The 24,231-nt window shown below is 43.9% G+C and overlaps 1 protein-coding gene across 3 annotated transcripts in view; it reads right to left on the minus strand.

The window, feature by feature from the left end:
* Positions 1-3,152: 3,152 nt before the first annotated feature.
* Cbfa2t2 (CBFA2/RUNX1 partner transcriptional co-repressor 2) overlaps positions 3,153-24,231 on the minus strand; it is a 100,383-nt gene continuing 79,304 nt past the window's right edge. For 2 of the 3 annotated variants that reach the window (XM_041670242.1, XM_041670245.1), the window contains 5 exons: positions 22,918-23,003; positions 20,300-20,495; positions 15,679-15,747; positions 12,194-12,384; positions 3,153-7,530 (listed from right to left, as the gene is read on the minus strand). In XM_041670242.1, coding sequence (XP_041526176.1) covers positions 7,234-7,530; positions 12,194-12,384; positions 15,679-15,747; positions 20,300-20,495; positions 22,918-23,003 — 839 coding nt within the window. In that variant the 3' untranslated portion in view covers positions 3,153-7,233. The remainder of the gene's footprint in view (positions 7,531-12,193; positions 12,385-15,678; positions 15,748-20,299; positions 20,496-22,917; positions 23,004-24,231) is intronic. The other variant, XM_041670243.1, reaches the window with a different exon arrangement.

A 24,231-nucleotide genomic window follows, 5' to 3' on the forward strand; every position in this document is an offset into this window, starting at 1 on the left:
CTCATGGAGCTTGTGAGCTCAGTGCTGGGACTTGAACCTGGGTCCTCTTCAAGAGCAGTACCCTGAATCAGTGAGCCATCTCCAAATAGTTTTTGCTGTCTTTTTCTGTATGTATATCTGTGCACCACATGCCTGGTGTCTGGGCACCGGATCCCTAGAACTGTGGTTCCTGACAGTTGTGCGCCACAATGTGGGTGCTAGGAATTGAACTCAGGAACTTTGGAAGAGCATCTCTCTAATCTCTGGTTTGAGGCAGGATCTCATGTAGCTCAGTTTGGCCTCAAATTCACTATAAGCTTGAACTCTAAATCTTCCTGTGGTCACTTCTAAGTGCTGGGATTAGAGGCACGTGCCACCATACCTGTTTGGCTCTCTCCCAACCCCCAGCTCCTCCTCCCCTTTTATTGAAAGGAGGCCCTTCCCACATAATATATACTGATTACTATTTCCCCTCCTAATCTTCCCAGTTCCTTTCACCTCCCCTCCCCTCCTGATCCACTTCCTTTCTGCATACTGTTAGAAAACAAAACTAGTTAGGCAGCAGTGGCGCACGCCTTTAATCCCAGTATTCAGGGGGCAGAGACAGGCGGATCTCCCTAAGTCGAGGCCAGCCTGGTCTACAGAGTGAGTTCCATGAAAGGCTCCAAAGCTTCAGAGAAACTGCCTCAAAACAAAAACTATCACATCAGAAGTAAGACAGGACAAACAGCAGGAACGAGCCCAGGAGAAGCCCAGGACTCAGACACCTGCTCATGCACACGCTCGGGAATCCCATGAAAACTAAACTGGAAGCTACAACAGACCCGCAGAGGACCTGGCGCTGCCCTGTGCCCGCTGCCTCTGAGTTCATACGAGCTTGGATCAAGTTGACTTACTCCTTAAGTTCCTGGTGTCCTCCATCCCTCTGGCCTTTGTGCTCTTTCCACCTTCTCTTCATGGGATTCTTTGAGCCCTGAGGGGAGACATCCTGTTTAGGGCTGAGTGTTCCAAGGTGTTTTACTTTCTGCATAATGTCTGCCTGTGGGTCTCTGCATTTGTTCCCATCTGCTGTAAGACACAGCTTCTCTTGATGATAGCTGAATAAGGCACTGATCTTTGAGTATAGTAGAAGGTCATTAGGAATCATGTTGATGCTTTTTTTTTTTAGAACAGTAATATTTGGTTTTACTCTAGGTCCCTGTGTTATCTAGTCTTGGATTCTTGGTCATCAAAGTAATGCTGGATATGGGTTTCATCTTGTCGAGTTGGCCTTAAGTCAAGTCAGGTATTAGTTGGTACCTGCTACAAGTTTTGTGCCACCAATGCCCTAGCACATCTTGCAGGTAAGACACCATTGTAGATCAAGGATTGCTGGCCAACTCGCTGTTTATGTTCCTTTTGTTAGCATGCAGAGTACTTTGCTATATCAAAGATGTTAGCACTGACAGTAGGGGTGAAGGCTCTATGTAGCCATCATTTCCGACTTCTCCCTGTTGAATGATTTGTGTAGGTGTTATTTTCAGCAATGGAGCCTTGCCATCAATTTATGGAGGGCAACCTGTAGTCTTGGCAACAGCCTGGGTGGTTTGGAGATTCCCATGGGACTCCTTTGGACAACAGCTCAATTAGATGCAACACAATCCCAGTACTGGAAGTTTTACTTGGTTATGAGATAGCCATTTGGGGTTCTGTCTCCATTATTTGGTGATTTTATTTAGATCACTTTGGTGTATGTATATATTTTAGAAAGTTCCTACTGTATTAGGTTCATACCACCGCTCAAATGGCTCTTAATTTTACCCCCCCCCTCTCCCTTTGATCCTTCTGTTCCAGCCACCCCCTCTCCACCATCCATCCATAACTATTCTAATTTCCCTTTCCCAGTGGTATCTATCTGCTCTCCCACCCCATCCTAACTGCTATGGGTCTACAACTGTAGCTATGTTATCTTTGATTCAACAGCTAATACCAACAATATGGCTTGGCTCTCTCATGACCACATTCCCCCTCACAATCCAGGGGAAAAGCACTGCTAGCACCCCGAGTTACAAGAGCGACAGATACATCTTGGCTCTGGTACCTCTGATATCAATGCTGTCAAGTTTGGAAATGCATATCCTTGGGTGGCAGAATCCTAGCTACAGAAGCAGGGACAGTGATAAAGGGTTCTACTCAGTCCCACAATGTGCCAAGACCAACCAAGCCTTGAGGTTAAGGGGATATCAAGCAACATCCAGCACAAGAAAAAGGCTGAATCTTACGTTCTTCTAGAACTTCCTAATATACCCAGAAAACATCATCTGAACTCATAAGATAGAGAGAGCCTCAGAAATACCAGGTGTGGTGGTACACACCTTTAGTCCCAGCACTTGGGAGGCGGAGGCAGGCAGATTTCTGAGTTTGAGGCAGCCTGCTCTACAAAGTTCCAGGAGAGCTGGGCTGCTATACAGAGAAACCCTGTCTAGGAAGGGGGGTGGGCAGGGAGACAGAGACAGATTCAGAAAAGGTTGAAGCCCAGAAAAAGCAAAAGCAGCTAGAGGATCACCCTGGAGAGGAATTAACTCAGGCAGAAGCAGCAGGCACCGTTTTGTCCTCCAGAGGGCACCTGACACCAAACAATGAAGCCAAGTGAGACTTAGTTAAGTATTGCCACAAATTAGTTATCAGTGAGATTAAGAATTAACACTAGGACAGAAAAAATAAAAAATTTCACAAGTCCGGGCTGAAATTTTGTAAGTAAATAACAAAAGTTACTAGGAAAAAATACATCCTAAGTCCCTTCCGTGGCTTAATGTTCTTAGTAAAATCCTCAGTGGAGAAGAGCGTAGAGAAGCAAGAATATATCTGTACACTGTACTCTATGACTGACACTCAAGTGCAACCAGCATGGCCACTTAGGCCTCCCTGGAACAGAGAAGGTGGCTGTAGCTGTCTCATGGAAGGATCTAACTACAAGTCCTTAAAGACTTATGTGCTAGAGCCCCTTCCTGATTGCCCAACCCCATGCTCTTTTGTCCACAGCCCCACTGCTCTTTGTCAAAGACCTGGGGTTGGGAAGGGAAGAGAGAATGTGTGTGGTACGTGATGATACCAAAGCCCGCACCAAGCCACTGTGCCCTATGCGCTGTTACCAATATACTATCTTGCCCAGACCTAGTCCAGCTTGAGTCAGAAAAGGAATATAGCATTTTTATTAACTACTTTAAGTAGAACAAACTAAATACGTATTTAACAGTTTTGGTTCATTTATACAGTACATTAAATAAGTTATGAACAGAGTTAAGTAACAAAAGTTCCTATTGAGTCAAATGACAAAGCACAGGAAAACCAGACTCAAACGTGTCCTGCGGGTGGCTTCACATTCATCACCTACCTCTGCAAACCATGCTTACAAGCTTGGCTCTTTATTTACATTATTAGTTTTCTGTAGGGATGGAGCCTTTGTAGCCTCATCGGGAACTTGGAATGCCACAGGAGTGGGATGAAGGTCTTCTATCAAGCAGCCCTTTAAGCCATTCACTGAACAAGTGTTGCAGCTTCTCCCTGGCAAAGCAGGGACTGGGCTGTCCCTGACAAGACACCAGCTGCACATGCCCTATTTGGTATAAGCATTGACAGTTTACACTGGGCAGCTGGAGGCCTGACAAGATGGGGTCTGAGTGGGAAGCAGCACCTCTTGGGCTATGGAAGGAGATGGGAGGGACAAAACATCACCCACCACCTCAGCTTCCTCCTGGCTCACACGTACTCCATCATCTTTGGAAATGGGTGTCAACACATGAGGCAGAAGCAGGTAATTCGGCATTTTGGCTTTACAAGGAATATACTCGAGTGGGCAGGTCCTGCCAAGCAGCTGCTGGGTCAACAATCTTCCACAGCTGGCCACCTGGCCCACACTGGCCAGCTCAGCTCCTTCTGGCTTTTCTCACATTTGGTTCAAACACGTCACCACCCAGTTCTCTGCAAACATTCATCAAGGCATACTGGCTTGGTCTCCTGAGCCAGGAGCCTGGAAACCTTGGTTCTAGTCCAGTTCTGAAGAAAGCCTCCAAGATGTGTCCTATTTGTAATGGTTTATTCAGCCCACAATCCCGTCTGCAGTTTCCAGGATGATGGCCATCTGCTCATTCTTTATGCTCCGGAGAGAACCCACTACATACACTTGCAGTTCTGTTGAGTCCACACATACTTGCTGAGACAGCTTCCAGAACCACTCAGAAAAATGTCTTCACCCTCTATGAGTAGGTATGGGTCACTTCATCTTTTAGGGCTAGGACTAACACAAACTAAAATGCAGATATCCCCTCTGGAAGATGTTGGAGTTGACATCAAGACGTGAAGCACTTCCTGGGGACCACACTGCAGAAGATAACAGCTAACGCCCTGAGTAGACTTGAGGGGGGCAGATTGGGCAGGTGTTTCCATACAGATCCACGGCAGCATGTGACTTAGTGCCTTGGCCTGTGCTCTCACCACCACTTGTCAGCATGAGTCAATCTGATGGAGCTGCAGGGCCCTTAGATGTGTCTTTTTGTCAAGATAGGTCTTATGGAACTGAGGTGGACTTCAGAATTGCTACGTAGCTGAGGATGATCTTAAATTTCTGATCCTCCTGCTTCCACCTCCCAAGTGCTCAGATTATAGATATTTACCACCATGGCTGGATTATGTCATTCTGGAAATCAAATCCAGGACTTCTGTATGCTAGCCACACCACTAAGTAAGTCACACCTCAACCTAGCTTCCACAGCGTCCTACCTACCAAATCTTCACCGTTTGCTGGAGGGATGGTTGTTGTATAACTCCAGTTTGGCTACCTTTGGTCTTGTCTGGTTCTTCCAATTTTATCTCTCACTTGGTAGAGGATGATAAAGCCCTGATCTTTTTTGTTCCCCAAATAGTTACTACGGAGGCCAAGCCTCTGAGCAGCCTGGCTCAGTTGTTTCTTCTTTTCTATTAAGATAGAAAGGTGGGAATGAATGGAAGGTTATGTTCACGTCCAGCCTAGCAATAGGTCATATTAGCAGACTAGAAATGAAGGGGAGCTGGGACTCACTCATCTAATTCCAGCTCCTACCCAGATGCTGCTGCTCCTCCTAGGGAGGAGTTGGAGAATGCAGAAAGGAACTCCTTGAATCTGAAAAGCAAGCCGTATGCAGATGCCGCTTAAGAGTCAGACAGCAACAGGTCTGAGAACTGAGCTATACAGTTCTCAGTGTGAAGTACTGTCCAGGTTTATAGACAAATCTGCAGGGCATAGAAACTAAGCAGGCCCCAAACAGGAATATGGACTCAGAATCTGACAGGGCAACCATGTAGCCCACAAAGTAGACCTTTAGGCCAGACTTTTGCTGTAGAAACTTATCTCCAACCTGGTAAGAAGCAGTGTGCTGATTCCAGCTCTTTATTCTAACTACCTTGAATATCTGCAAGATTTTAACAGGTAGGTGTTAATCCAATAGACTAATGAAAAATGGATCCAGGGTACACCAGGAGACATTCTCAGACTCCCAGAAACCTGTGGTCTTCTTGTAGCACAGAAGTCTTGTGTCTGAGGTTATGGGGTAGGTACTGTCTGTACTGACTCTACCTAGTAAAGTAGAGCTGTCCTCAGTGGCTAGGATACTACAACAGCAGTCTGATGGGGATGTCGGCAGGGAGGCCAGGCTGCACTTGGCTGTCTGACAAGCAGTGAGTCTTGGGTGTTCTATGCTGACACATGATTTTAATTGTCTAAGTTTCTAAGACTGAAAATCCTTGTTCAAATAAGGTAGGGCGTCAAAAATCTTAAAATTAGCTGTGACTATATGCAAGGAAAATGACATCCATGCTTTTATGGCGCAAGGGCTAGTATTCAGACTTGGTCATTGTATAGAAGGTGACCACAGCTTCCAAAGGCCAAGAGGATCAAAGTCAGTGACTCATTCCAATTGACTACATAAAGCAAGAGGATGCTGGGAGATACTAAGTGGTAGGGGCAAGGCCCTGGGACTCCTCACTGACCTCACACAGCAGTAGAACAGGTGTGGGGCAGAACTCAGCCTGACAAACGGTACAGGTGGTATTCTATTTGGAGACTCAGATAACTGGAAAAGTCCCTGAAGTCGGGAAGAAAAACCGCTCAGGCTTTTCAGAACTGTTCCCACACTTCACAAACTCCGAGCTGTGAGGAATGCTATCACAGATAAAACACAGAAAAGAGGCTAAGGACGTCCAGCTGATAATGAACCCATGAAGTGGCATAATGCCACAAAACCAGGTCCCATCAGAGTCAGGAACACTGCTCAAACTGTAGCCTGACAGGTGCCAAACAAAACCTATGGGCAAGAGACACCCCCAGTGATTCAGACATGCACAGTCTGAGAGAGAAAAGGACACACAGAACAAGACGACTGTTTAAACAGTCAAGCAGCAGCAGAGGGTTTTGCATTTTCAAGAGGTGATGCACTCAATATTTTAGTTTGGCCAACATGCTAAGAGAAAAGACTAGCACAATGGTTTCATCCTCTCTCAGACCAATCCATGCGATGGATGTTATTTTTTGCACAAGCAAAATCAAGTAAAACACTGGAGTTGGGGGAGGGGTGTTCCAAACTAATGGAGCTGGGCAAGCTGGAAAATGTTGTCCAGAATGATCTGTGATGCTTGGGGAAGACTGCTTTCATTTTTTTTTTTTTTTTAACCATTTCTAGAGACTTTACTGAAGTGGTAGCTTCTTTCTGGCATGTCTGGGTGTCTTAGCAGGCCTGAGTGGCTCAGAAGTCCTGAGGACTGCTTTGTGGTCTGTTAGACCCTTCACTGTCTTTTGAGGATGGAGATGAGGTTCAAGAAACTGGTGGCAGGGGGAGGAAAGGTCTCCTTCAGTAGCCTGCTACCAGCCTTTAGACCTCTCCTATGGATGGTTTGTGGCACAGGTACCTGGTGGGACACTACTGACATCTGCTGATGCGAGGAGTCAGGGGAGCTGGTGGTCTACACTGAGAAGCGGCCAGATATACCAGTTTTGGCTGGAAGAGAAACATCAGGAAAGCCATGGAGGATGCAGCTCAAGCTACTTCCTATGTGGAGAGAATGACACACTAGTTCTCCAAGGGACAAGTGGCAATCCTAGAGAAACTATGGAGTGCCTCTTGGATGCTTTCTGCCAATTCGCTTCTTGCTGATGACTCAACAGCCACTTGCTCTAATTGCCAGCTCCCTGGTGCAAGCATTCGGCCACGTGGAGTGGTCATCAGGGTGGGTGGAGTCTGTGGCTCAGAGTCCATTGGCATCGATGGCTGTCACAGAGGCAGGTGTTGAGGAACGTGAGGTGGTGGCTGAGGTCTTGTCCAGGGCTGGGCTGGGCACACTGCAGTCAGCAGACCTGGCTGAACCCCGCCCTCCAGGGAGCAGTGGCCGGCTCTGGCTGTGAGGACTGTGGCCATGCAGACTCTGGCCACAGAGGCGGTGGTGCCGCTCCCAGTCCTTATGTTGGCAGAAGGAACCACAGTAGCGAGCAATATTGCAACCACTGCACGTCTCACTGGCTTTTCGGCCACAGTTCCAGCAGTTCTGCAAGACACAGGCATCAGTTAGTGGCTGGTGATATCTTGAGGGTCAGGCTTGCCACTTCTCATCTGCATGGTAGAGCAAGGGTCGTGGAGCTACACACCTGTGGGTGAGTCCTCTGAGGATGACCTTTAACTCCTGATCCTCCTATCTCCCCCCAACCCCCAAACACCAGGATCATGGGCACATGTCACCTGGCCCAGGTCTCACAATTCTCTTCTGGAGAAAGACCAGAAATCTACATGAGGCTCGAACAAACATTTTCTATAGCAACCAATGGAGGAACCATCTTTACCATTTTTACTGACAATATTTGATCTTTTGTTCCCCCTGAGATAGGGCTTCTCTGTGTAGCCCCGGCTGGCCTCAAACTCACAGACATTCACCTACCTCTGCCTCCCGAGTACTAGGATTAAAGGTATGAGCCACTACCACCTGGCTAATATTTGATCCTTTAACAGACTTTTAAAGGAATATAGGAAAACAGATTCCCCCCACCCCCAAGTACCTGCCAGGGAACCAGGATGGATGAAAGGGAGATGGCTGGACTACTGCTCCCTTTGTCCTCTGTGCCTATTCCCATTGCTGTCATGCCATATTGCTGAGGGTCAACTTGTCAAGGCCACTGAACACTGAGGTACCTGAAGTAGAGCTCGGGGAGTTTCCTTACTGCTTGCTACATTTATTCAGAGCGGGTTAAATACTCCTGAGGCTCAGCAGAAAGCACCAGTTAAGAACAGTAATTCTACCATAGAACATAAGAGCTAAACAAGGTTTGGTGAGAGCTCAAGTAGCAGCCATGAAAGCAGCAGGACAGCCACTATGTCACTAAATATATAACTTACCACCATACCTCTAGATAGCTGGGAGCAAAGGCAGCATTAAAGATAAAACAAAACAAACAAAAAACCTACTCCTGTGTAGCTCCATCATTGACTCCCAAGTCCTTTGCTACCTCTGGGAGGAATGCAGCAATGACATATGGATGCGCTACACAGGAAGACTCCCAGCCCCACTGCAAAAACAAAGTGTTTGTTTGCTTTAAAGATTCTAGTCTGGTAAAGCCATCAAGGACTTAGCAATTAGCCTTCTTGCCTGCAAGGCTACCAGAATGGCAGAAGTCCATCTCAAAGACTGGCTACAACATTAGCTAAGGAACAAGGCAGCTTTCTCCCTAAAATCAGGATGCTTGACCAGAATAAAAAACAGGCCTACTGGTTCTTTTTCAGCATTGTAAGATGGGAAAACTGAGGCCCAGATGTGATAAGGCTAAATGTCATCAAAGGGTTGGCTATTTAAAGCCTAGAGTCTGGTCTACTTAGGCCCTGATACTCCAGAAATAAACTTACTTCAAAGCACATCAGAAAAGACTACAGATCTCTTCTAACTCAGGCTTCTCAGGAAATATACTATAAGGACAGTAAAACCTTGCTAGAGGACAGAATTAGAGAACAGACATAATTGTTATTACATTCATACATTTTCAGGCAAAATGTGTTCCAGAGTCTCTGGAACACTATGAGTCTGATGGGTTGCCGAGGAGCAATACCTCAACAAATTGATGGCATTTGTGAGGAACAAGCCAGGAGCCCTGCTATATGGCTGCCTCTCCCTTCAGGTGTCTGCAAGGACATCTAAAAACCAGGTCGGAGCACCAAGCCACCATCATTTTCATCTTGGTTGTCATTAACGATATCTTCATGCTGTATGAAATGTAGGATAAAGTAGCAGTCTCCACCCAGAGATAGGCTCATAATGTGCAGGTATAATACAGTTAGTGTCAGGAGAACTTGGGCAAAGGAGTGGCACTGGCTTGTAGTTCCAGCTACTTGGGAGGCTAAGATTAATTTGAGACCAGCCTGGGTAATAGGTGAGACAACTTCTTGAAACCAAACAAAGGGTTTAAGCCAGGCTTGGTGGTGCCTGACTATAATCCCTGCATTTGGGCAGCAGAAGCAGGTGAGGAAGGAGTTCAAAGTAAGTCTTGGCTATATAGTGAATTCAAGGCCAACCTAGACTGTAAGACACCATCTCGAGAACAACACTTGGCCTCCCAAAAAGAAACTGTTTACTCTTTGATCATCCCCTCAAATTAGCATTTCTCAAAACCTGAGCCCCAGATTTGGCTCTTCTGTGGTTCTTGTGGGAAGGTCAGAAAGCTCCCGAGTCAGGAGTCACATGAGGCAGGATTGTGATTCTAGGATCTCCTTTGCTAAGCAGAAGCCACTGGTTATGTCAGCATCTCACATAAGCTCTATCAGAATTACCTGGGGCTTGTCAAAACCTTGGATCCCAACTCAGAACTCTTGGCAGCCCTGGCCCACAGGAGAAAAAGACTCTCTACTTCATAGTCAATTGCTAATTTATTATATTTGCCAGAAAAGTTGGAGCTGGAGACAGAACATGCCTTGTTGGAGAGATAAGGTCTTTCTGTCCCTCTACCCTAGGCAAGGTGCTGGGCAGTGGTGGCGCATGTCTTTGATCTCAGCACTCAGAAGGCAGAGGACAGGTGGATCTCTGTGAGTTTAAGGCCAGCTGGTTTACAGAGTGAGTTCTATGACAGTCATGCTACAGAAAGAAACCCTGTCTCGGGAAAAACAGACAAACAAAATCATCCCAGGCAGAAAAGAAGCCCAGGTTGACAAAAGTAGGAGGTGCTATAGTTTGTTTACACACCACTGAATACTATAACACTGTACACTCAGTTTATCTTCACAAAAGCTACCAGGTCAAAAGGACAGGGCAGTTGTACCCTCTATACAGAAAACTGGTTCCTTAATGATGAGAGGTCATTGTGAAGAGAAGGCGGGGGTAGCATGCTTCTCCTGTTTTGCACAGCTTCGCATGAAATGGAGAAACTGCTATTTATTCAGCAGAATTTTCTTGATGAAATGCAAGACAATCAGCCTTTCCTTTCTGGTCCACTGCCAATTCACCAAATGCTGAAGATGTCTGTTCTTCCTTTTGAAATGTAAACTTGCCAGGATCCATGCTGGCACACATCTCACCTATAGGCTACTTTTAGTTTGCTGCTTAAAATTATAGCTACTATAGTCTTATTCCTTATGTTCTAATCCTAAAAAATGACTAAAATGAGAAGGTTGGCATGATGCTGCACACCTGTAAATCTACTGCACTGAGGAGACTGAGACAGAAGGATTGCCTTTATTTCAAGAACAACCTGGATTACACAGTACCAGGCCAGACTAGGCTATATAGAAAGATCAGGTCTCAAAAATCCACTACCCTTAAAAAAGACTAAAGACTAAAATGAAAGTTATAGGCTGGGAGTAGTGGTGTACATCTCTGATCCCAACACTTAAAGGCAGGTAGATCTCTGTGAGTTTGAGGCCAGCCCAATCTACATAGCAAGTTCCAGAACAGTCAGGGCTACATAGAGACCCTGCCTCAAAAAAATAATTACACAGAGAAATTTCATTGATTTCAAATACACTAGTGCTAGGGCTGAATGCATGCATCTCCTCTAGAGCCTGAGGCAGGTGGACGCTGGCTTCAAAGGCAGTTTTATAAACTCAGCATGACCATGTCTCAAAATAAAAACAATAAAAAGACGGGGATGCAATTAAGAGGTAGCACATTTGCCAAATAAAGGCCATAAATGTAATACCTAGTACGGGGGGATAGGCGGCAGGCAGGGGTATGACTGAACTGTCACAATGTTTCTGCCTTTCCATCTTTTTTTTTTCTTTGTGACCTGTTTTCCCCTATGTGTACCAGGCTCACTTGAACTCTTAAACTCTCTGGCCTCAGCCTCCCAAATGCTAGGATTACAGGTGTGTAACATCATGCCCAGTTGCAATTTTTCATTGTATTGAAGCATCACTGAGTCTTGAGCCCTGGATAGGGCATTGGACGGGCTATTTTATCTGCCATTCCTGCAAATTGAGAATCAACATCTCCATAATTAGATTACTGTGAGGTTTAAAAAGAGGTACACACACATAGTTAGGTTTCACTGTGTGCAGTGAAACCACTACAGCTGTAACTGGGACAAACTCCGCCTTCATGGAAGCTAAAGCAATATACTGTGTGTATGTGATAGACTATAATGAATCTAAAAGAATTATTATTTTGGTTTATCTTAAAGCAAGGAAAAAGTCTCCTGGTATCAGCTTAAAAAAAAAAAATCGGGGCTGGAGAGATGGCTCAGCGGTTAAGAGCATTGCGTGCTCTTCTAAGGGACCCGAGTTCGATTCCCAGCAACCACATGGTGGCTCACAACCATCTGTAATGAGGTCTGGTGCCCTCTTCTGGCCTGCAGGCATATATGTAAGCAGAATATTGTATCCATAATAAATACATATAAAAAAAAAAAAGAAAAAGAAAAAGAAAAAAAAATCGGGGGCTGGAGAGATAGCTCAGAGGTTAAGAGCATTGCCTGCTCTTCCAAAGGTCCTGAGTTCAATTCCCAGCAACCACATGGTGGCTCACAACCATTTGGAATGAGGTCTGGTGCCCTCTTCTGGCCTGCACCACAGACAGAATATTGTGTACATAATAAGTAAGTAAGTAAGTAAATAAATAAATAAATAAATAAAAATCCCATCATCTAGTGAACTCTTCCTCCCCAGCACCACAGTGGCAAGCAGTGGGCTTGCTCCCCTTCAGCCACCCAGCCCAGCCTATAGCCCAGCATAGCTCTGACCTCTGTGGACTCTTCTTGCTCATTGATGACCAGGAAAGCATCTTCTGCAGCCTGCCTTTTGACATCCGCTATGGTTTGCTCCATTCGAGCTCTCTCAGTTGCAATCACTTCAAAGGCTTTTTGCTCCGCCTCAGCTACAGCCTTTTGTACTTCTGTCATGGCCTGAATTTTCACCTTATTCACAGCTTCTTCTGGAAGAAAGCAACAGTAAAATCAACTGGCAGAGAGATCTTTTCCCTCCCAATCCACAACACTGGATGTAAGGGGGTTCAAGGAGGTAGGGTTTAATAAATTCTCACTATTTATTAAATAAATAAATAGCCTAGGCTAGTCTCAAGCTTGTGGCAATCCTCCTGCTTCTGCTTCCCAAGCAGTGAGATTACAGGCACGTGCCAACATGCTCAGCTAAGCACAGTATTTCTAAGGAAAACAGTGAAAATAGGATGTGCAGGAGTGAATATGAACACACATTTATATTCTATTCTTACACAGCCTCACCCAGTGAAGCGACTGTTAGGTATACACATCGAAGTGGATGCTGTGTTAGGCTGGGAACACACAAGTATGTAAACACCATTCCTTTTCCTGTACCCCAGTGGCTGAGGTGCCATCTCATATGTCAAAATTAGAGACTAGTCTTTCAAGAGACAAGAGAGGATCAAAATATGTTTTGTTTTGAATATTGTATTTTCTAAGAGAATGTGAACTTCTGGAGTTCTATACAAGATAGATGTATATCTTGCATCTTATATATGTATGTATGTATCTTATGGAGGTAAGAAAGCAACTGGGAAGCTGCTATGGCTCAGTTGAGACAAGAGGCTCTGAATTTGGAAAAGGCACCTAGGAGGTGAGGATCAGCGAGGTCTGGGCATGTGGTAAAGGACATCAGCAGCTTTGTGCAGTGATATGGGCATACAAAAAGAGCAGGCACGTGCCTAGAGCATCCAGGTAAAAATGGAGGGGACATTTGGAGAAACAAGATTCCTCCCTCCTCTGACCCACCTTGCTTGATTTCCTTAAGTGAAGACACTACTACATGGGACTTAGCCAAAAGAGATTATGAATGCGAAATCTCTTTTAGGAGTCCACAGGAAATAAAACCCAGGCACTAAGGGGATCCCTAACAGCTGGGCTCTTTCATAAAGCATGGGCTCAAAAGAGCTACAACTTCCTATAAAACTGATCCAGCCTTAAAGTCCTCACGCAGAGGTCAAGGACTCCAGATTTCCCTATCTTAGATCACTGCACTGCCTGGGCTATATAGAGAAACCCTGTTTTGAAAATCTAAACTCGGGTTGGAGAGATGGCTCAGCGGTTAAGAGCACTGTCTGATCTTCCAGAGGTCCTGGGTTCAATTCCCAGCACCCATATGGTGGCTCACAACCATCTGTAATGAGACCTGGTGCCCTCTTCTGCCCTGCAGGCATACATGCAGGCAGAACACTGTATATATAATAAATAAAATCTGACAGAAAGAAAGAACCCAAACCCAATTGTAGTTTGAACTAGATTGTCTAAGGTCACAGGGAATACTGTAGCAAAATGAGGCCTAGCTGGCCCAAAAGCAATTTAGGCACTTAGCAGTTAACAAAGGTACCTCTCAAGTAGCCAGAGTCATTAAGTCATTAAGAAATCTTTATCTTAGTGTGAATTTTTACTAATCTACCTAATTTTTTTTTTTTGAAAAAAGATTTATTTATTTATTATGTATACAACATTCTGCCTCGATGTATGCCCGCACGCCAGAGGAGGGCGCCAGATCTCAGTACAGATGGTTGTGAGCCACCATGTGGTTGCTGGGAATTGAACTCAGGACCTCTGGAAGAGCAGCCAGTGCTCTTAACCTCTGAGCCATCTCTCCAGCCCTAATCTACCTAATTTTTTAATCAATATAAAATACATTATTCTCATCAGGCAGTGGTGGCACGTGTGTTTAATCCCAGCACTTGAGAGGCAGAAGCAGGCAGATCTCTCTAAGCTAGCCTGGTCTACAGAGTCAGTTCAAGGACAGCCAGTGCTATACAGTGAAACACTGCCCTGAAAAACAAAAACAAAAAAGATTTACTTTTCTCATTCTAAAAGTAATTTCAAACTGTTTTACATGGTAAAAATAACTAATAGATAAACATGCCTAAAATTGTAGCTACTCTGGAATTAAGGAAGGACGATGCTGACTTCAAAGCCAGCATCAACTGGTATAAATTGGGATACAACCTGTCAACTACACTCAAGAACCTGCATGTACTCACTCTTGGGTAACGATGTGCTGCTAGTGTACCTGACAGATAGTAAACGCACACTTAGCCACAGAGCTGACTTTTTTTTAGCTCTAAAATAGTCTTGGGTAAACTAAAAGCAGGAAAAGGAGCTGGAAAGATGGCTGAGTGATTATGAGCCCTCACTATTCTTGCAGAGATCTCTGGAGATGCTCAGTGAATAAAGTGCCTACCATGTAAGTGCAAGACATGAGTTTTGATCTGCAGAACCCACAGAGAGTCTGGTGTAAAAGCATGCATCCAACAATCCCAGTATTCCCACAGGGAGATGGTCAGTTAGCCTGGTGTTCAGAGCAGGAAATGAGACAGGTTCAAAACAAGGTAGATCAAAGATTGATATTAAAATTGCCTTCTGGCTTCCACACTGTGCTGTGTGTTCCACAAACACAAGAAAACTTAAAAAGAAAAAGAGAACTCAGTAAATGTGGTGGCAATGTGAATATAGTATGATACTAGCAAAGAGACTAAGCAGAAAATAAATTCAACTTCTGTCAAAATGGAGGAATAACTAGGTACTTCCTGCTTCAATGGCAGCCAGTAGAAAGCCATGAAAAGGCCTAGAGGGTCCATTCCGAACCCCTGGCCTGCCAAGGATCAGGCAGCCAGTTCAGTCCAGGAAACGTACAGATCAGCCAGAAGGAGGCTAGGAGAAGCCACAATTCAATAAAAAAGACACTATGGACAAATAAAGGCTGTGCAAACTTTCCTTAGTGATGGAGGAAGGTCATTGGCTAATAAAGGAACTGCCTTGGCCCATTTTATTGGTTGGAAGATAGGTGGGAAGAGTAGGCAGAACAGGACGCTGGGAGGAAGAGGAAGTGAGCTCAGTCTCGACAGCTCTCCTCTCTGGAGCAGACGCCTGAGAGAGACGCCATGCTCCTGGCTCCCTGGCAGACACACGCCATGAAGCTCCAACCCAGGATGGATTAGGTTAGAATCTTCCCGGTAAGACCGGTGCTACAGTTTATTAGAAATGGGTTGATCGGGATATCAGAATTAGCCAGTAAGGGCTAGAGCTAAAGGGCCAAGCAGTGATTAAATGAATACAGTTTGTGTGTTGTTATTTCGGGGCATAAGCTAGCCGAGCAGGCAGCCGGAGTGCTGGGGACGCAGCCCCGCCGCTCCTATTACTTCACCTTAGTATATGAGTTTTTGGCTTGCATAAACTAGTGAGTACAGACAGCCTACCAACAGACAGATACACACCTGTTTTCTTCCAAAACTCCACAGGCACATATCCTGTTCCTGGCCTACTGGTGAATTCCCGCTGAGAATCTATACAAAAGAGATAAAGAGCAAGGAGTCAGAAGCTGTCTTTAGTCAGTATTCAAAACCCAAATTCTCATATATGCTAGGCAAATGCTCTAATAATAATCCCTAACCCTGACACAAAATTTCTTTTTATCAGACTTCTCATTACCACCTAGATCCAAACATCTGTGCTTCGTTCATGGCAAGTGCTTCACCAATGGGTCACACAAAACTTGGGACATCAAATAAATAAATTCATTGTACCTTGACTAAGAATCAAGCCCCAGGCTCCCTTTTGTTACTTTTAGTCAAAATGTCCCTATGTAAATCAGGCTATCCTTGAATTTTGTAGCTCAGGCAAGCCTTGAATTCATTCTCTTTCTTCTCAAGTAGCTGGGATTATGGGCCTGTGCCAAGAAGTTCAGACCGAAAATGACAAAACAAAGAACTGGGGGAACTCTCTTTAAATATGAACACAGAAATATTTGTAAGACAACACTAATTTGTTACTAAGTGTTGCTATGAGAAATTAAACAAGGAGAAAGTACTTCTACAATTTTATCTTTCTGTATTATAATCTGGGCTTTGCTGGGGTGGGAGATGTTTCAATATGTCGCAACTCAGGAGGGCCTCAAACATAAACTCTTCCGGCCTCAGCTTCTAGAGAGCTGTTGCATATGGCCTTTACATAGTCCAGTTACTTGTAAAATAGCACTTAACTAGGCACGCTTTTAATCCCAGCATGAAGGGGGGAGAGGAAGGCGGATCAATTTGAGCTTGAAGCCAGCCAGGGTTACATAACAAATTCCAGACTAACTAGAGCTACAGGGTGAAACATGTCTCAAAACCAAAACAAACAAAAATAGCACTTAAAAAAAAAATCATCGCCTAGTCTACATAGCGAGTTCTAAGTCGACCAAAGCTATGCAAGGAGGCTCTGTCATAAAAGGTGCTAAAGAGATGGCTCAGGGGTAACCGCCTGCCATGCAAGCTTGATAAACAAGTTACATCACTGGAGCCCCAAAATTTTGAGACAATCAGCTCTCAAAAATTGTCCTTTGACCTCCACAGATACACTATGGCACTTGTGCCTACATATACACCAGATAGGCATTTAAGCATGCACCCATATGATTTTTAAAATAACGAAAAACAAATTTTTTTTTGAGACAAGGTCTATGTAACCCTGAATATCCTAGAACTCTCTAATAGGCTGTTCTCTGATGCCTCTAAAATTTTGCAATTAAAGTTGTGCACCATGTTAGTAAGAGACTTTCTTAAAGAAAACAATGCCCATCATACTCCAATATAACAGTTTAGTCCACATTATGAATTCTGCTTTCCTTCTAAAACTGACACATAGTGAAAAAATAAACAAACCCTATTTATCTAGAAACACATTATTTAGTGTGTTTAATACTGTAGGACAGAAATGCCCATTCCTTCATTTAGGAGAGGCATTGCCACTCATTACCTATCCTGCCATTTTTCTTTTTCTTTAAAAGCTGTGTATTTAGCCTGGTGGTGGCTCACACCTTTAATCCTAGTGGTCAGGAGGCAGAGGCAGGAGGATCTCTGTAAGTTCGAGGTCAGCCTATCCTACACAGTGAGTTCCAGGACAACCAGGGCTACATAAAACACCCTGTCTAAAAAACCCAAACCAACCAAACAAAGATTTATAATTGATTTTTACTATGTATACATTGTAGAATACTCCTTTATGACATGTGAAGATGTATGTGTCACTGTGACTGGTCTAGTAAGAAGCTAGGCGGCCAGTAGCTAGGGAGGAGGTATAGTATGGTCTTTTGGACAGAGAAGAGTGCTGGGAAAAAGAAAGATGGAGTTGCCAGCAAGATGGAGTGGGAGCAAGACATGAGAGAGGAAAGGTAAAAGCCACAAGTCATGTGGCAATACAAAGATGAATAAAAATGGGTTAAGTTATAAGAGCTAGTGAGACACAAGTCAAACTTTTATAATTAATAATAAGTCTCCATTTCATTATTGGGGAGACAACTGTCCCAACGAAAAATTCCGACTACTTGTCTTTGAGTGTGAATCTGTACGAGTGCAGGTGTTTGCTTAAGTGAGATTCCCTGAGGCTGAAGGTACAAGTGGTTGTGAGCCACCTAAAGTCCCGTCCTCTGGAAGAGCATTTAGTATTCTTAACTGTTGAGCCATGTCTCTAGCCCCTACTGTACCACTTTTTTCTCTTCTCTCACTCCCCTTCTTTTCAGACAGGGTTTCATGAAGCTCAGGCTAGGAATTAACTTCTGAAATTCTTGTCTCAACTTAACAAATGTTGCAATCACAGGTGTACTCTAAAACCACACCCAGTTTTTGTGGTGCTAGGGACTAAACCCAGGGCTTAGTGCATGTTAAGTAAACACCAGGTCAACTAAGCTGTAGCCCCGACAAATGATACAACTGAAGTCAGACAGGTTGGCAATGTTCTCAGAATCTAAATAGGAGACACCGGGATCCAGGAAGTACTAAATCTAGAGTGACTAGAATTTACCAAATTGTCTTCATTTTGAAAGGGAGGTGCTAGTGATGACTTGGATAGGTCATAAAAATAGTAAGAACTGTTCCAGGCACAGTAGACAATATGGTCATTTCAGGTAGACCCTCAAGTCAGGGCAGTCTGTACAGAGCAGTGACAGCACACAGAGGTGTGTTAGTGAGTGCTTCAGCCTGCACTCTGTCCCCTCGGCTGCACACATGCATCTCAAGGGAGAAACGTACATGACTGTGGGTGTCCATCTTTAGCCAGGATCTCTAAATTGCTGCAGGGAATATTTGCTACGGGCTCAGATTTGTAAGGATGACCCAAGATTTCGCCTCATTTGTTTTTTGAAGTTTTAAATCAAAGGTGTGTGCACACGTGTAAGTTGTTTGTTTCTTGATATACCAGATATCCCATATAAAATATAAGTTGTTTGTTTCCTGATATACCAGATATCCCATATAAAATGGTGCTGATTGATGGCTGGCTCAAGAGCCATGCCTGTCAAAGAAGAGAGAAAGTGGCAGTCGCTAGCTATTTAGGATAGGACACACATTATTAATGCTGGCAACTCCTCAAATTTTCTTCCAGTCCTTTGAGACTAACGGCTGTCTTCTACAGAAAATGCTAGCACTGTCATAAGAAGAAATTCATTCTCTTTGATGAACATTTGGGAACTTTAGGTGGGTGGGTGGAGAAAGAGTGTGATCACAGATGGCCTGTCATTCATCTGTGCCTTTGGATAGGGCACCTTTTCAGAGTCTGGGGGAAAGTGATGGAACATTCTGGGGGATAACTAACTCAAGCTTCCTGGATGTACCCTCGGGAAGAGTTACTCATCTCTCCTGCATCAAGATGAACAACCCAGCTTTGCTTGAGCTAATCTTTGGAAGGCAGCCACCAGGAAGTGGAGGGTAATTGAGGAAAGAAAGAGAAGTGGGGTGAATAGCATCAAGAAGGAATATGCTGAGTGCAACCATCAAAGTACCTAGTCGTGATGTGACATAAGTAACTGGTACTCTTTTCTTTCTCCCTCGCTGATCTCTTGTACTGCTGAGTTGAACCCAGGTCACTGCTCAGACTAGGCAAATGCTCATCATTAAGTTATATTCCAGTCAAAGTTTAGATGTCACCCAAGTTTCTGGCTAATAACTCCTTCTCCATTGGAGGCCACAGAATCCTGAATTTCTCCTCTTCTTGCTCTTACCTTACCCTCTAGCAAACCTTTCTACATTGGGACTGGACATAACAAAATCATAGGAGTGGCTGGGGCAGTTGTTCATGATGTAGTCTCAGGAAAGGCAGGGCTTAAAAGCAAGTTTGGGGTCAGCCTACTACAAAATGAGAACATATCTTAAAAACCAAACCCAGAAAGTAACAAAAGCAAACCTAACAATAACAAACCTGAGAGCTGGGCAGTAGTGGCACAGGTCTTTAATCCCAGCACTCGGGAGGCAGATGCAGGCGGATCTCTGTGAATTTGAGGCCAGCCTAGTCTACAGAGTGAGTTCCAGGATAGGTTCCAAAACTACGCATGAGAAACCCTGTCTTGAAAAACCAAAACAAACAAACAAAATTAAAAAAGCAATGTGGGGGACGTTGGCAAGATAGCTTGTTAACCTTGCTACCACGCCTGAAGTACTAAATTCAATCCCTAGAACCAATATGTGGTGGGAGGAAATAACCAACACTCCACAAACATCGCACACAAACACACACATACACAACTAAATAAACACAGTTGGCATGGTGACACACACCTTTAATCCCAGCACTTGGGAAGTTGAAGCAAGACAACTGCGTCCACCTAAGGTACATACTAAGGTGCTGGGGACCTCCTTGAAGTCTGAGCTAATAGGCCAACCAGTTTATAATTAATGCAGGCTTCTGTGTTTTTATTTTGAACTAAATGGCTGCAGGGCTGGGCAGGACAAAAACCTGTCAACAGTAAGATTCTCAAAAACAAACCAAACAAATGCTACAGAACAAACAAACCAATGAACTCAGATTTGACGTTTTAAGTGCAGTGAAAGGCGCTGCTCTTCCCAGGCTCCTGCTCTCGGTCCTTACCGCTGCTGAGAGAATCTGTGCTCCCGGGGCTGTGCTGTCTGGAGACCAGGTCAGTCCCAGTTTTCCTCATCTCTGTGTTCTCATTAAATCGCCTTTTCCAATAGTTGAGTTCTTCACGATCAGATTCCTGACAACGCCTCAGAACTGCCATAGAGCGCCTTGTCTTCTCTACCATTTCCATAATGCAATTCAGGGCCTGAGCCAGACAGAAAGTGAGGCATAGATGATAAACTTTAACAAGGAACAGTGAAAATCAAGGATGGACAAACAACTCACAGAATAAAGTTTAGGAATAAAGTTTACATTGGAAAGTCAATTCTTATACCTTGTTGGTTTTTTGGTTTTTTTTTTTTTTTAATTTTTTTCTTTTTATGCCTTGGTTTTTTTTTTTTTAATAATTTATTTTACGCATAGGAGTGTATGCGCTTATGTGTTGCCCTCAGAGATCAGGGAGGGAATATGGAACTAGAGTTACTGATGGTTGTAAGCTGCCATGGGGATGCTGAGCAGCAGATCTGGGTCCTCTGCAAGAGCAGCGAGTGCTCTTAACCACTGAATCATCTCTATGTCCCTCTTACACCTTGTTATTCTCTATACACAGCTATCTTTTCTTGCCCATGGAGGTATTGGTTCTAGAACCCTCCAGGAACACTAAAAGTGCTCCAATTCCCTCATAAATAACGTGTGGCATTTGCATACAACCTGTGCACATCTACCCACATACTTATGTTACTTCTAAATTATAATACCCAATGATTAAAAAAGGGGGGGTCTTTATACAGGTCAGCAAGATGATAGCTCAGAAGGTAAGGGATACTTGCTGCCCTTGGAACTCACAGGATGGAAGGAGAGAACTGACTCCTGAAGGTAGTCCTCTGACCATCTCATATCATGACAATTTTTTTTTTTAAAGAAGCCCAGGTTTAATGGATGTCAGCACCCCCCCCCCAGGTGGGGGGGGAACAGAGAGGGAAAAGGGGAGACCACTTGTTCGTTCTCTGGGGGGGGCAGTTTAAATAGCCAATGGGAGTGGTCTTGAGCAATTTTTTATTTAAAAAAAAACTGCTGATCTGTAAGCTAATAGCTCAGTGAGTAAAGGAATTTTTCACCAAACCTGAGTACCTGGTATTATCAGACAAATCTAGATGTTTCATAAAAATGCAATCTGGGGCTGTCTCTGTGACAGACACATGCATATACACGAATGCACTACTCCCTAGGTAAGGAACCAGGGTCAGATGATTGACAATGATGCTGATGGTGATAGTAACAATAATAATCATATCTTAGATAAGCCACAATGTGCAATTTTAAAGTAGACACTGACTATTTTCAGGGAGAGCGGATGCTCTCCTCTGATGGGAAAGAGAACGTGAGTATATATCAGCATGTTAATTCTAATTTGGATATATATTACAAATAATTATACAATTTTTTTAAGGAGACATATTACAGAATTTTAGTGTGTGAGTGGGTTTGTGTGTCTTCACGTGCACATTCCATGGCCCATGAGTGAGGTCAGAGGACAACTTGTGAGAGTTGGTTCTTCCCCTCCACCATATGGGTCTTGGGAATCAAACTCAAGTTTGGCATAAGCACCTTTGCCTACAGAGGCATCTCACTGAACCTTATTTTTATTTTTTTAAATATTTATTTATTTATTATGGATACAATATTCTGTCTGTGTGTCTGCCTGTAGGCCAGAAGAGGGCACCAGACCTCATTACAGATAATTGTTAGCCACCATGTGGTTGCTGGGAATTGAACTCAGGACCTTTGGAAGAACAGGCAATGCTCTTAACCACTGAGCCATCTCTCCAGCCCTGCACCTTATTTTTAAAGGAGAAAAAAAAAAAATCAAAGCTAAAAGAGGTATGGAGCTCACAAAGGCAGTAAGTAGCAAAGCTGGAACCTTTGCTTGACTATCTATTACATGATTACTTGCGATAGGAACTGGAGAGGTCAGCCTAACACCAAGATTTGAGAATGACTCTGCAGCCCTTCACCTGGGCAAGTGGTTAAAAGTCATGTCCACTTTAAACATGCATGAACTACTGGTAGCATTAAAAATGAAAAGAGCTGGGGCCTGGAGAGATGGCTCAGTGGTTAAGAGCATTGCCTGCTCTTCCAAAGGTCCTGAGTTCAATTCCCGGCAACCACATGGTGGCTTACAACCATCTGTAATAAGGTCTGGTGCCCTCTTCTGGCCTGCAGACATATACACAGACAGAATATTGTATACATAATAAATAAATATTTAAAAAAAAAATGAAGAGATGGATGGTGCATGCCCGAATAGGAAAGTAAAAAACAAAAGTGGGCGGGCAAAATGTTAAGGCATGTAATGGTAAAGGGTGTTTGCTGCCGTGGGCGGGCAAAATGTTAAGGCATGTAATGGTAAAGGGTGTTTGCTGCCAAGTCAGAAGACCAAATAGCTGTCCTCTGACTCTCCATACTCAAGTCTTAGCATGTACACAAAGTGCACTCATGACAGCATTCATGCACACACCAATCCATACCAAATCCACAAACAAACAGATTAAAAAGGAGCAAAACAAACTATAAAGACTTAAAAGCAATCTGAGGAAAACAAAGAAAGGACGCTGAGAGATTCTTACATGGTCAAGATGTTTCCACTCGTCAGCCCATTCCCTCTCTGTCAGACGGTGGTCCACCAGCTCATCTTGGTAGCCTCCATTCAGACCTATCAGAAAAAAGAATACATTTAAAGAATACAGAGCAACTGAATAATATCAAGGGTACACACAGTTGTGTCAACTTGGAGCACACTACTAAGAGTAAGTTAACATATCTGGTGTGAGACCCACAAAATGATACAAGCATTAATGCTAGCCAATAAAGAGTTAGTATTCAGATCAAATGACAACAGGGACTGGAAGTACAGCTCAGTGACAGACTGTTTAACTAGCATACAGTAGGCCCAGGGTTCCATTCCCAGCATTTTTGGGGTGTTGACTCCCAAACTCTTCAATTGTAAAGACAAATACCCCAGAAGAAAAACAATCACAAGACACAACAGGTTATATCAGAAAAGGAAGTACAGATAGTTTTTATAAACATCTTCTAAGGTCAACAAATAAACAAACCCTATTTATCTAGAAACACATTATTTAGTGTGTTTAATACTGTAGGATAGAAATGCCCATTCCTTCATTTAGGAGAGGCATTGCCACTCATTACCTATCCTGCCATTTTTCTTTTTCTTTAAAAGCTGTGTATTTAGCCTGGTGGTGGTGGTGGTGGCTCACACCTTTAATCCTAGTGGTCAGAAGGCAGAGGCAGGAGGATCTCTGTAAGTTCGAGGTTAGCCTGTCCTACACAGGGAGCTACGTTATTAGGGGCTGTGTCCTTTTCCATTGTTCATATAAGCATTTATTCATAATCAACTTTCTGGGAAATAAAGTATCAGAAATAGTCTGTTGAGTTGGATATCTATGGTGGCTTGAATCAGAATGGGCCCTGTAGGCTTCCAGAGCTGAATGCTTAGTGACCAGAAAGGCACTACTTGAAAGGATTAAAAGGTATGTTACTAGGGGTGGACTTTGAGGTTTCAAAAGTCCAAGGCAGGCCCAATGGTTCTCCCATCCTCTAGAGCCTTCAGATCCCGATCCAGACCTCTCCAGCACCATGCTTGCACCATGCTGCATGCTGCCATGCTTTTTGCCATGCTGATAATGGACTAAACCTCTGAAACTATAAGCCAGTCCCAATTAAATACTTTGTTTTATAAGAGTTGCTGTGGTCATGGCTCTTGACAGCAACAGAACACTGACTAAGCCAGTCAGTTAAAGCACACATCTTTAACTCCATTACATGCAAAGTATGGAGCAAGACAATTGGAGTTTGCTCTTCCACTAAGAATTGCTATCTTCTAATGCCTAAGCACTTGTACATTTTACTGTAAATACGTT

The sequence above is a fragment of the Microtus oregoni genome, unplaced genomic scaffold (assembly GCF_018167655.1).
Source record: "Microtus oregoni isolate MIOR12 unplaced genomic scaffold, Mior012 000020F_ref0000438, whole genome shotgun sequence".
Classification (NCBI taxonomy): Eukaryota; Metazoa; Chordata; class Mammalia; order Rodentia; family Cricetidae; genus Microtus; species Microtus oregoni.